Source organism: Solanum stenotomum, chromosome 8 (assembly GCF_019186545.1).
Source record: "Solanum stenotomum isolate F172 chromosome 8, ASM1918654v1, whole genome shotgun sequence".
In the NCBI taxonomy this organism is placed as follows: domain Eukaryota; kingdom Viridiplantae; phylum Streptophyta; class Magnoliopsida; order Solanales; family Solanaceae; genus Solanum; species Solanum stenotomum.
The window spans coordinates 58,857,758-58,872,010 of NC_064289.1; the positions used below are offsets into that span (position 1 = coordinate 58,857,758).

Below are 14,253 nucleotides of genomic sequence, written 5' to 3' on the forward strand. Positions count from 1 at the left end.
TTCATGAGTAGTATGTGTTGTTTGGGGGAAAAAGAATTATTTGAATATCATGGTAAAATCAACACTAAAATGTTTATGCAACTCATTTCTGTGCATAATCTACCCATAAATCAGATAATATGCCCATGTGTATAAATTATAATACACATAATGTATGTACATGTTAACAAGCAACAGCTATTCTGGGAGATGGAAATGCTTTACACGAACATAGATAACTACAATTCTAAGAAGATCTGGAAATGACAAGAGAAGAAGGATCAATTTCTTTTCCCGTTAACCATGAGAGACTGAAATGGTACTCTCTTAATTTCAATGAAGGTTGAATATTCCTTGCTAATTGGTTGTTTCCATGGCTCACCGTCCATCTGCATATAAGCTTCATCCCACTCTCCTGCACGCAACTCAAATCTAATTGCTGAAGCCTACAAAGCAGCAAAAGAAGTGTTCAATTAAACCCTCATTCCATCAAGTCCACCAAAAAGATGAGAAATAAGCATATGACATTCTGCACGCGCACAAGAGAGAGAACAAATCCACACATGTTAACTATAGTTTTGTTGTATCTCTTTATAATGCATGACCACATTCCCTATTACAACCTCATGTTGGTGAATGGTTTTCCTCCATTTTCTTTGAGATTTCCTCAAAAAAAAATAAAAATGAATATCTATGCAAGCCAAATTTATGTCACAAAGCTCTATTTTATCCTCCGAAAATGCAGTTCCACTATTGCATATAAATCCTTCAAGATACTACCTATTAAAACTGGAAGTATCTGTGTTGGATGTGTTCTAGTGAATGTACTTCCTCAAAGTCCATATAACATCGAACCAGATATGCTCCAGCGAAGCCAAAGCTGCTCTCTTTCAATTCTACTACCTCTTTGGAAGGGGATCGCATTAGGATGTATTAACAATTTATTGTCCAAAATGAGGACAACTGGTTTATCAACCCTAATAAACAACGAGAGCATCATACAGATGCCTGAAAGACCATTATCAGGTGTCTGTAGATATCCTTGCCTGATGCAAGGGCCTAACCTTAGACAGACGATGGAGAAACTTAGCTGGAGTTAGTACAGCAAGAGGAATTGCCTGTGATATAGTAGATAACCCTTCCCCCCTTTGTTTTTCGTTGGAAAGTCTAAGAAGCAATGCATGTAATGATTTCCATGATCATTTTTTTAAGGTTATGATTACCATGATCAAAATGAAATAGAGAGGACACATCAGGGATTAACACGTATACATCTAAATGTATTGCCTCTAAGCTGCACTAATTCTTTTTTACCAGATCTTGATAAATACCTGGGCAATGTGTTTTGCAGAAATGAGCTCAACCATAACCATAGAGGCATGCCATCCTTGTTTCAGGCCAAAGATTTCAATGCAACCATCATCTGCATGGGCTTCCACGAAACCCCTCTACAATTTCATAGGAAAACAAAAGGAATTCGTAGTTACTTTTGATGATGTATAACAGTTGATAAAATGTTCTGAGTTGGCTTTTCAACTTCAGATCAGATGTGAAGTGGCTACAATTTCCAATCGTTATCCTGAAGTTAATTGCGACCACATACTAGGTACTGATAAAGTTTGAAAAATGGAGGATATGTATTAAACTGCACTAACACATCAATTAAACTTTGTAAGGTTTAAAAATTACAAGTTGCAAAAACTTTGGGAAAAAATACCACTAGGGACTTCGGGGTTTTTGCTCAAATCATGTGTTGCTAGTAGAGGAACCACACAATATGCAGAACCTAAAACTTGAAGTGACTAGAAGCTCAATCACTTTCTCTGATTACAGACAATACAATAAGTGCGACCTAAAACATTAAGTTATCTAGAAGCTGAAAACAGTTTTTCTGAATATGGACCAAATTCAGAATTTTTGAAAACTGAAATTTTGTACAAAGATATTTGTCTGACAGCTTAAGCAGAACAGCTAATACATTCTATTTGAACTGTTCAGCAAATTCCAACTAAAAAACCCTAGTTTATCATTGGTTTCAGAAATGACTAATTTACTTTGAAGAAAAAGAATAATTCAGGAAGTATTCATTAATTATACACCAAAGCCACTGAAGTCCTACACAGCTAACACAAAAGAATACCTTCTCCAAGTACTCTGGCTTCAAACGTCCCCATGGATTCCTTCCACCTCCATAGCTAGGGAGATTCAGAGTGACTATTGACCGGACACTACAAAAAAGACAAAACAGGAAAATGAATGCACAAGAAAAAAAAAGAAAAACATTTAAAGCCAGTGTATTAGCATTGTATTTCATATTACAGAACAATATAATTGACTATTTAACAAATAATTAAAACAAAACAACATACTTGGTGTAATACCACAAGTGGGGTTTGGGGAGGGTGGCGTGCATGTAGTCTTACCCTACCTTGCGAAGGTAGAGAAACAGTTTCAAATAGACCCTCAGCTCAAGTAAAGCATTTCAAAAAAACAAGTGTGAAGAAAATACAGTAGCAAGGAAGTCAAGCTGAAAACCATAAAAAAGATGACAAAAATAACAACAAATAATACAATAACTGAAGCAAAGGAAATATCATGTAATACTAACATCGGCGAATAAGCTAGTAAGATAGTAACAATAACAATACGGGGAAGGGAACTAGACAATGATTGACTACCTATTAACCTTCAACTCTAATCCTCGACTTTCATATCTTCCTATCAAGGGTCATGTCCTCGATAAGTTGCAGGTATGTCATGTTCTGTCTAATCACCTTTCCCTTGACTTCTTCGACCTACCTCTACCTATTCTAATACCCACTAGCCAACCTCTCACACCTCCTCAATAGAGAATATGTGCATCTTCTCTTCACATGCCCAAACCATCTCAGTTTCGTCTCCCTCATCTTGTCCACTACGGAAATCACTCCCACCTTATCCTAGATAACTTAGTTCCTAATCCCATCTATCTTAATATATCCACATATTCATCTCAACTCATTTCATCTACTCGCATCTTTTGGACGTGCGAGTTTTTAACCAGCCAACACTCCATCTCATACAACACAGATTGTCTGACCACCACTTTATAAAACTTACCTTTAAGGCTTGGTGGCACATACTTATCACACAAGACGCCGGATGCAAACTTTCATTTTATCCACCCCATTCCAATACGACATGCAATATCATCGTCAATCTCCCAATTTTCTTGGATTATTCAAAACTTCCTTTCTTGGAGATGACTTGAGTATCAATCCTTACTTCCACATCAGCCACTAAGTTACATCACTGAACTTGCATTCCAAGTATTCTGTCTTAGTCCTACTCAACTTGAACCTTTGACTCCAAGGTTTGTCTCCGAACCTCCAACCTGTCGTTAACTTTGCCGTGTGTCTCTTCAATCAAATCTATGTCATCTCCGCATACACAATGGCACCTCTTATTGGATATGTCGTGTCAATTCATCCATCAGAAATGCAAACAGAAATGGGCTAAGAGTCGTTCCCTGGTGCAATCCCATCATGACTAGGAAGTGCTCCGAGTCTCCCTTCACTGTTCTCGCTCTGGTCTTGCCTCCATCGTACATGTCCTTCATTGTCTTAATGTACGCCATAGGTACACCTTTAGCCTCCAAACATCTCCATAGAACCTTTGACATGAGCTTTTTTTATGTCAATGAAAACCATATGTAAGTCCTTCTTCTCCCTATATTGATACATCAATCTCCTAATGATATGTATGACTTCTGTAGTCGAACGCCCCGGCATGAACCCAAATTTGTTCTCCGTGATAGACACACCCCTACTCATCCTCATCTCCAACACCCTCTCCCAAATTTTAATATTGTGGCTTAGCAGTTTGATACCCATATAGTTGTCAAATAATAAGAACAACGAGACATATATAATAGTTAGTTATCCAAGAGATTCTGCATTACATGACAGACATAAAATACAACACTGTAATAAATATTCCAGGACAAAAATCAACCTTGAAGGAACAGAGATTTGCTCCCACTTTGAGCAGTTGACCTTCTTAACATACAGTCGCAAAATATTATTCAATCCCCTGCCATCAATAAAAGTAAGCACTGAATCTTTAAAAAAAAATATCAGAGATGAAAAGCATGATTGGGTACAACTTTAAAAATAATATCCAAGTTTATGTGTGGGAAGGAATAGGAGGGGACACAAATTATACATTATTTTTTCAACAGATTATACATCACCATACATGATAAATACTGCCAGACTAATGCTGAGTTATCAATATACAGAGGGGAATATCAATTTTAAGAGAACTCCAGTAAGTGCTGCACGTCCCCTTTCCTTGAGATAGATGTGAAAACTTTTGGCGTCCTTGTTAATTAATCTAATACTACAATCAAATAGTATCAGTCACACCTTTTATTTTCAAGCCTAAGAATATATGATGTCCTGCATGCAAGGGCATACATACTGTGCATACTAGCTTTTGAAAGCAATATATGATATACTGGACAAGAGAGGATGAAACACTGACATAATTAACATAAGAAGGTACATAAGAAACATCTTTTGATAACGCATGTGGCAACTACCAGAGTGCGATGAATTAAAAGGCATCAGGGATCAATGGGTGTTGAGGGAGTCATTCTAACCTCAAACAAGGGTCACTGCTACATGGTGTAAAGAACCAGCCTTGCGTGCAACTATATCCTGAGTAAATCAACTGTAATAAATGCTCTGTCAATAACTAGAACTTCTGTCCCAAGAAATTAAAGTAGCACTTTCGTAAAGTTACAATATCAGGTAGAAACATGAAATGTAAAAAAAAACTATATATGTAGGTTCAAAGTAACAAACACAAAGGGAAAGTGACTAAAATACATCCTAGGATGGCAATACACTTTCAGTAAAGGAGCAGTAAAACAGATAGCAATCACTATCCACACAATGAGATATCTCAAATAAGTTAATGACACATAATTGCATGAATATAAATAGGGCCATACAACAAGACTGTTATGGAAGTTTTAGAAACTACTTAAATACACCTGCTCCTTATTTTAAGAGAAGCCGAAAAGTTTGAACTTCCTATTATAAGTAACCCAAGCACAGGAAACCAGCAGTGGTCTTAGAGATCCAAAACACATACTTCTCATTTTTAACAGGTTTTAAGTGTATCCTGAAGGATTATATGTGAAAAGATATGGCATCTGGGCCTAACAACCCCAAAAGCTAGTTTATGAGGGAGAATTGCCCAAGTCCATATAAGCAGACCAATCCATTTCCCAACCAATGTGGGACTCTATAACCCACTCTAACACCCCCCCCCCCTCACACCCAAGCCCAAGTGGAGTGTGGACCGACAGCCCAAACTAGAAATGGGTGTGGCTCTAATACCATAAAAATATATTGCACAAAGGTCTTACTCAACCCCAAATGCTAGCTTATGAGGGGAAGATAGCCCAAGTCCATATAAGCAGACCACTAGTCCATTCCCCAACCAATGTGGGACTCTAACCCACTCTAACAATATGCAATAATGCAACCACAATTTTATCTATTCAACAAGGATTCGTGAAGATAAAATAAGAGTTTGGTTTGCATAGAATCAGTTTTTAAGGAAGTCCCAAAGAAAATGGAGCAGCGCCATTTGGCAACATGAGGTTGTTAGTTCTAACAAAAAAAATTTAGAATCTCTTCAATGCATTCTTTATGATATGTGTTGTTTGCCCACATTTCTTCATTTGACAAGCATATACACTTTTTCAAATTGATCGAGTGATAGGAAGGGAAAAAAGAAAGATCAAGAGATCCTTTAATAAGTACTTCAAAAAATTTAATGATCAAGGAACAAGAAGCACCAACCTTGTTTGAAATGGGACCTTGTGCAAGGTATGGTTTTTCATTCCGTAAATGATGGAAGCCATATGCTACCTGTGCATCCATTCCTGCATAGAAAGTTATAGATACAAGTTATCGAACACAAACTTTATGTCTTGTGGACCAAATGGGGGGAGGGAGGGAAAATGATTGTAACAACCGAATGAACAATTCTGATTCACAAAGAGATGTTTTTGTCCTTCACAGATAAACTTATATGAAGATTTTAGAGGGATCAGTTATGAAGGCAAAAGAAGAAGGAACTCCTGCAATTTGGTGGATCGCATGGACAAAAAGAATACAGAATTCGAAGGCAAAATGTAATTAGCCTTAAACATAGGTATATCTTTTCGGTGCAGACTGGTTATTGTACATGATGTAAATGCTACTCTACATCAAATTGCTGATCCAAACTATCTGTGACATCTTCTCCAACAAAGATTAGTGCTAGTTTATTATCAATAGAATGTCACTGTAATCCTTTTTTTGATAAGGTAAGGGTTAGAATCTTACCTAGTAAAAAAAACAAAAAGAAAAAACAGTTTTGCAGATTAAAACAAGTAAGAGAGTTCAGACAAGTTACACATAGATTAAAAAATCAAAAGAAATCTCTTACAGTCATGTTTAGTTAGTACAAGATTTAAGCAAATTGCATTAGTTGACCATAAGAGAAGCCTCAACCTTTACAAATCTAAGCAAATTGCAAATATAAGAGAGGTGCTAACATAGTATTTATTCTGGCAAGCTTTTATTCTTTAGCAAACAAAACCAGCATCCATACATAAATAATTTCTCACCTGCATGTAAAGTAAGTGCAATATAAAAGTTCGAAAAGATCTCATAAGAGGGTCTAGACACTGAACTACTGAGAGGAAGGAGAATACAATCAAATACAGCTTACAAAAATCACCCTTCAAAAGGAAACATTATGGGCCTACAATAGCAAAATCATTCCGGGTAGATATTTGTAGATGCATCATCAAGTAAGAGCAGTAATGTCAATGTGAACATTACTAATTGATAAAGATGGAAAGTAGACATGAGTAAGCAGGTTGCTATGAAACATTATGGACTACCTTTATGACTTGAGATTTCAAAAGTTCACATTAATGCTAGTGATGTAAACTATTTACAAAGATTTTCCAAGATAGAAGTACACAATTGATTAGGTCTTACGCTCTCTTACAATCTAAGTTAACCCTAATGTGAAATGAGTCTTGACAGTTAATTATTTCTATGATCTATTAATCACCATACCTATGCTAAAGTAATTGTAGTATACTCCTTGATAGTTGGACAACTTCTTGGGCAACTCACCATCAATTTCCAATTCCTGAACAACAAAATCACCGAAAATAAACATTACATATGCTTATCATGTGTCATATTAAGGAAAAAGTAAAAGCGTAATTTAAAAAAGAAATTCATTACAGCAGTTCCTTGACTAAACGACCATTTGGAAAGCGCATTTTATTGAAGATAAAGATGGAATAATAAAGAAAACCATTGGAGTATCAGCAAACAAATAAGACCCTAGATAAACTCAATGGAGGAAACATAAGTAATCACCCACAAAATAGTGGAACACTACTTATTCCAGTTGAGGATCTAACATGAAGGTAATTAGAAAGCAAAAGAAATTAGGCATGTCCATATATCAGTTAACAAATTTGTAAAAATAAATGTAGAATGACCTGATCAAGAGATGCATCCTCAGTAGGTTTCAGAGAATGAGGTGTTTCCAGTTTTTCCCCAGCCGGCATTGATATTAGAAGATTCCAACTGCAAATGAAAGCTATAGTTTCATGAAGTAGCTCGGAGTATAAACAAGCCAAAAACTATTGAGATAGAAATTGAATAAGAAAGAGAAATGAAATGTATCCTTCCTAAAGGTAATATTTTCTGCCTATCATTAAGTTTGCTAAAAGCAAATGTTCATCAGGAGCATATTGGACATCCTACTGGCATTTTGATGTAGACATTTTACTTCCACTAGGAAAAGGATAAAAAATAAACATTGCCAGGTAATAAAACAAAGAAAAGGAATCCATTCTTGTGCATCAAAGAGAAAATACAAGGCAAATAGTAGGGCTTCAATAAATTTGGTCGCAAGTTTTAGATTAACAATCTTTTTTTAGTAGAGATTTCAAAAAGAAAATCATAATGATTTACTTCAATCCAAAACAATCTTCAGCAATTCAATTGAACATTTTGTAAGTTAAGCAATATCATTATCATGAAACTTGAAAACATGTTTATCAAGAACTATGCATAGCATCACCTATCCAGACGGTTAATTGGACCTGTTGCAACTCTATCAAGAATACTTTTTGTGGCTGACTTCCAGTTAAAAGGAAATGAGCCCCCCTGAAAAGTAGATTTTAGGGAAGTTCAGAAAGGCTAGACAGAACAAGAACTGAAAAATTGATGCACATAGAAACATACCCATCCAAAACTCCTGGATAAGTCATTTCCTGTGCCAAGTGGGATTATTCCTGTTGGTGGAACTGGCTCTCGTCCCTGTTTCTTAAGATCTCCAAGGCAGCCAAGAACCCATCCAACGGTGCCATCACCTCCAGCTGCCTGCCAAACCAGATTGAATAAATAAATCCTCAATTCCTATTTCCTTTTTGCAATAGTTTTCCAATACAAATCTATAAAATCCCAGTAAAGTGCACGTGAAAATCTCCTACTGAACTACTGAAAAGGGTCCAAATTACATGTAACATCAAATTCATACCACAACTCTTATCCTTTCACGAGTTACTTTTGCACAGCTGTCACCAAGAGCAGCAAACTTCTCCAGGCAACTCAATCCATATTGAACAAACTCATGAGGCTTCACATCTGAAAGGTCAAAAACCTGGCACGGTTTGAAGTGAAGACACAGAAAAGAGAGAAAATCAATACCATTTGACATGGTATTAAATATTCAACATAAATTTTACACGATATGGTTATCAATCTGGATGTTCTCATATAAAAAAAACAAATTATACCAACCAGTTATTTCCCTCCTGCTAAGCAAATATCAAAACAGAAAAGTGCCATCAAAGAAACCACAAGGCTTAAAATTTAATCCAATAAGCAATCAAATCCTTGACAAACTATATTCAGAAATAAAGATCATATTGTTCTGAATATCAATATATAAACTATGCCCAACTGCACTAACTTCCAGTGACACATAAGATTTCATTTGAATGTCATCTAACTGGTAAGTGATAAATGGAAGATACAGAAGACAGTCAATCCCCGTTACCATTTGTCTTAATTTGTCACTTTGCCATTTCATTATGTTGTGGACTGCTCACCTCTCCAAGACAACGTTGAATGTGTCTGGATGAATATTGGTAGTTTGCTTTTTCTAATTTGATAGGTAGGTTAATACAAACTACTAATAGCCTACCTATCAAAAAAAAAATTGATAGGTAGGCTATTAGAAGTTTGTATTAACCTAATAAAATATCCGAACCTAGTAAAAACCAGACAAACACCGTGACTGGATTCAGGACTATCCACAAAATTGCTCCTGAAGACTTTTAGACCATGAATGACTGTGTTCAGGTATCGAATTCACAAAGCAAGCAAGACCATTAAGGAAAAGAAGTTTCAAGGAGAAAGAAATGTTAAAAGGAAGTTTTTACTAGCTACAATTAGCTCTTTTTGATTAGTCTTATGATTACGCTTAGTACATTCCAACCCTTCAACTAGTTGCAATGTTGTTCTCTTCTTCGTCTTTTTTTGGTTTATAGGAGGTCCACCAAGCTAGAGCATCTGGCCTGAAATAGGACCAACTGAAGTGCATAATCAACTTTTACTCTAAATTTGTTCAGCCATATGCTGAACAGCTTGTGTCACCTTGTTATAGTTTTCTGTTCCTTATACTGAATTAAACATACTGATTGAAATATATGCTCTGCGAAGCAATATAACACAAACTACTAACAAACTAATTCTTGTATTGTTGACAAAGTTGTGAAACAATCAAATGTCACTAGTTAATTTCCTGATTTTCAACGTTGTAGATATAAACTTGGATGCACTTAGTATTAGCTGACTTTATAAAATGAGAACCAAAATTTACAAAAAGTGTCTTCTTTCTTAATTTGCTCAATTTAGCTCATACCATACAGCATAACCATGGCCAATTTACTCATGAAAACTTAAAACATGTCTCGATAATTCAAGCAGACATCATATTTGCAATAAAAAATAAAGCAAACACTAATAAATTATAGCATACGCACAAGCTATTATAGTATATAATAACAAGCATAGTCCACGACTCCACGTACACCCCATGTACAAACCAAATAGTGCCACAGTCGATTCCCAAAAATTGGGAACAAAAAAAATGATTTTTTAAAAAAAAAATTGCATCACTTATGTAGCTTTAGTAAGAACTCCAGTTCCATATATGCATAAATTAGTATGTAAATTCTTTAATAAATGAAGAAAAAAGAATTATGACCTGTTCTTCACCCATGAGTTCCTGTAGCCTAGCTTTAAGTTGTGGACCATGTCTTCCACCACTTTTAGAATTAATGAAGACGATAATCGGCGCTTCCGCCGGCTGAGGAATCTCGGCGCCGGCGGCGTAAGCCATATCGAGATGGCGTCTTACAGTATCTACATCCTTTTTCTGTATAGCCTCCCTTATGGCCAGCCGTAAATACTCTGGCATAGTAATTCTCTTCCGTAGATCCTCTTTGGAAATCCTAACTCCGGCGAAAGTAAAACCTTTAATAGACTCTATCACCGATGATCTCCCCGACGCTGTTCTCCGACTCGCCGTCGAATCCATCTCCGACTTCAAAAATTGCACTGTGCAATTGGAATCGAAATAGAGTATACGAAAGGAAAGACAGTGATGAGGCTGTGGGTTGTGACTTGTGAGAATAAGTTATTAAAGTTGAAAAGTATAACAAAAAGAAGCGCTAAAGGAGAAAATGGCATAGAGCCGAGGGAATTTGTTGACTTTCAAAAAGTGGTTTCTACTCTTACACATTTGCCCCTAACACCCACTTAAATTACCACCTCTTCGACTGACGACGATTCTTTTTCTTAAACCAAAGTAAATGTATACCACCTAAAACGAGTGAAATTCACATCTAAGTTATTGTTAAGAGTGTTTTCAATATTTGTCTCAAGCTTTTTATTAAGATCTTTGTGTTTCTATTAGAGGTTGAGACTAATTATCATGTCACGTGACAGATAGGAGTTGTATCTAAATTTAATTATTCAAATATAGGAATATATTTTTAAAATCATTAATAATTTAAAGAAGAAATTAATAATTTAGATCAAGTTGATTTTTACTAAATTGAACTGAATCGATTGATACGGTAGTTGTAGGTAGTGTTTCTAGATGGCACCGAGGCGGCCGCGGAACAAGTCAAATTGCATCCGTACGACTGAAAAAGGGACCAATCTGGTCATAGTTGGACTGCTGGCACCATTGTATTATTAGTGTGTCAGTTCTTTCACTAACTTCTTCACATTATTGTAATATTATACACTCTGTATAATCAATATATAGAGAGTACTACATGTTATTATTTTCTGATTTTTGTACCGGTATGGGAGTGGTATTAAATTTGGACTAGCATCATAAAGCACCGAGACTTGAACTTGAGATCTCTAGTAAGAATTAATGAATACACATTAAAGATGGTGTATTGTATGGCTCATTTAGAATGACTCTTTCAATATGATTTTTTTTTCATGTCCAAGGCTCAAATTCAAGACATCTAATTAAGACGTAAGAATGAAATAGTGTCGCCAATCTATATTGATTACGGTATATACTTTACATATAAAACTATAGTGTAGTGAAAAAACAATACATAATTATAACATGTTACTCTTCATCCTTGAACCGACATAAATAATTTAATGTATATATAGTTTTCACTCAAATTTAATTTGAGAAGCCCAAGTCCCTCTCAATAATTAGGACTTGGTTGGTTGCTTGAAAAATGCTTTTTCACAAAAAAAAAAAACTTGTCATTATATGTATGGCGCTATCAAGCAACGCATCAAAGAAAGCATTGAATAATTGAACCACCAACAGCTAGATTTGATACAATATATGTATACATATAAATAGAGTTTATTCGTAGATGGAACTTCTCTAATTAATATTTCATCTGTTTCAATTTATTTAGCATTAAATAAAAAGATTTTTTATTTTATTTATTTATTTTTTCTCACATATTATTCTTAGAAATCGTTTAGTATGCAGATTAAATTATTGTAGAATTAAAGTTCATGAAATTATATTTTTTGGATTAATTTATCCCACCTAGGAGGTCATGCATATAACAATTCCAAGTTGGATAAGATAAGACTAAATATCTCATGATAAAATTTATATTACATGTGTTTCGTTGACAGTATAAATATATCATGTGACTATAATCTCTAGACAAATTTATCCTCCTTGGGGATGGATAAAATAATCTCAAGTTGAATGGTAAAATAGGATATTTTATGAATTTATGTTCAATCTTGAGATATTTCATATTATTCCGCGTATCAAACGATCCCTTAATGTTAAATAACTATTCCCTCGTCCAACAATAATTCTCCACTATTAACTTGACACACACCTTAAAAAACAATAAACAATAGGGGTAATATTACTATATTATCATTTAAATATATTAAATTTAATGCTTTGTAATGTATTAGATGTTGAATAATATTTAATAACAAGGATAAAATAGACAGAAAATGATAAATTACCTCTTAATTTTCTAAATTGGACAAATATTATTGGACAAATATTTTTAAAGTAGTGGATTAACAAAAAATAAACGGAGGGAGTACATAAAATAGTAATAATTAAATTTAAAAATAATACTCCCTCTGTTTTAAAAAGAAGACCTAGTTTGACTTGGAATGGAGTTTAAGAAAAAAAAGACGTTTTAATCTTGTGGTTCTTATAAATTAAAGTTATGTCAAATGTACCAAAATGTGTTTTTAATCTTGTGGCCTTAAACATATCACGTGGAAAGCTGAAGTTAAAATGTTACCAAAAAAAAGGGTCATTTTTTTAAACAGACTAAAAAAAAACTAGGTCATTCTTTTTAAAACGAAGAGAGTAATTAAATTTCGTATTTAATCAAATACTCACCCAGATTCGGATGAATAAATAAAGCAATTAATAAGCATCATAAGGTCACCTGTCTCTTTATTATTGACTTAAAGTCCACATTTACTACGTACCCTATTTTATTTATTGTATTCCTCCCCCACACACTGACACACCTCCTCCTTTTAGCCATAAATATACACACTAAAAAAGGCAAATTCAGCTTCAATTGATGATTTAAAGATATTTCATTTTATTATTTTTTATACATGATTAATCTCAATAAATCATAGAAGTTCATGCATGCATGTGTCAATTATTTTGATGTGTATAATTAAATGATGAAGCATATTCTATATGATTACTTTATTTCCATATAATGGACACTTATAAGTTATAATTATACATAGACACGAAAATTATCTAATAAGAATATTTTATCATACGTTCAAGTGCTCGAAACGATTTATAATTTATCATAAAGTCCACATTTACTACGTACCCTATCTCTTTATTTATTTAGAACCACTTACACCGACACGCCCCTCCTTTTAGCTTGTGCTACCATAAATATATAATTCCACTAGCACTAGCAGTTGGAGAATTGAAAGTACGTATCTCAACATTTTTGTAACTTATATATGAAACCATAAGATTCATATATTATATTATATAAATATATATGTGTGAATATATGTATGAAGCTAAGTCCCACATTGTTGGGTTGAGGAATTATGGACTTGACTAATTTTTTCCTCGAGAGTTAGCTTTTGGGTTTGAGTTAGACTAAAGATTTATTTCTTTACATTGATACCACAAGATCTAGAGTTAGTTTCTGGAGTTGAGTTATTCGGTGCAAGATTTATTTCTTTAGATACGATAAGATTCATTATTTCTCTCTTTACAAAATCATCACCTGTGCGTGACCTGTACAAGTACCTCCTCAAAACATTAATGTAACAGATATGTGTCCTTTTCAGGATTAATGAGCCTTGTTGAATTGCTCATACATTATTTTTTTGTACCTTACATGTTATTAGTCGGCCTTTAATGTAACAGAGTCCGCACTCTCAATTGTCTGTTGCAGTCAGAGGCGTATCTAAGGGGGTCACCGGGTTCACGTGAACCCATGGTTCCCTCGCGAGATCATATATTGTAGTTTTATATTTTTGAAAAAATATTAAAATATAGATGTGTGAACCCACACTTGAAGTATCACATAATGCGATTATGACTGGGTGCACCTCTCTCCGTGAGGTTAGAAATTTGAATTTTATATTTATCTTGTTTTATTTTTCTTTCTAA

General features: G+C 34.5%; 2 protein-coding genes across 2 annotated transcripts in view; both read right to left on the reverse strand.

The window, feature by feature from the left end:
• LOC125872449 (glyoxysomal fatty acid beta-oxidation multifunctional protein MFP-a-like) overlaps nucleotides 1-14,253 on the reverse strand; it is a 121,213-nt gene that overhangs the window by 95,540 nt on the left and 11,420 nt on the right. The gene's annotated exons all lie outside the window — the stretch shown is intronic.
• Nucleotides 61-10,786, reverse strand: LOC125872453 (diacylglycerol kinase 7-like). Its single transcript, XM_049553185.1, has 12 exons — nucleotides 10,324-10,786; nucleotides 8,590-8,712; nucleotides 8,295-8,432; nucleotides 8,131-8,216; nucleotides 7,544-7,631; nucleotides 7,107-7,182; nucleotides 5,835-5,917; nucleotides 4,622-4,692; nucleotides 3,973-4,050; nucleotides 2,120-2,207; nucleotides 1,311-1,427; nucleotides 61-425 (listed from the first exon to the last, which is right to left on the reverse strand). Exons 1-12 carry the CDS (start codon nucleotides 10,654-10,656, stop codon nucleotides 261-263), a joined length of 1,446 nt encoding a protein of 481 aa, XP_049409142.1. The 5' UTR covers nucleotides 10,657-10,786; the 3' UTR covers nucleotides 61-260.

Bases quoted from the DNA above. Each gene is read 5' to 3' on its own strand.
- LOC125872453 (XM_049553185.1), bottom strand. From the start codon at position 10,656: ATGGATTCGACGGCGAGTCGGAGAACAGCGTCGGGGAGATCATCGGTG. The intron at 8,433-8,589 runs GTATGAATTTGA...CTGGTTTGGCAG, and splicing joins GTGAAAGGATAAGAGTTGTG to GCAGCTGGAGGTGATGGCAC. The intron at 1,428-2,119 runs GTATTCTTTTGT...ATGAAATTGTAG, and splicing joins AGCCAGAGTACTTGGAGAAG to AGGGGTTTCGTGGAAGCCCA.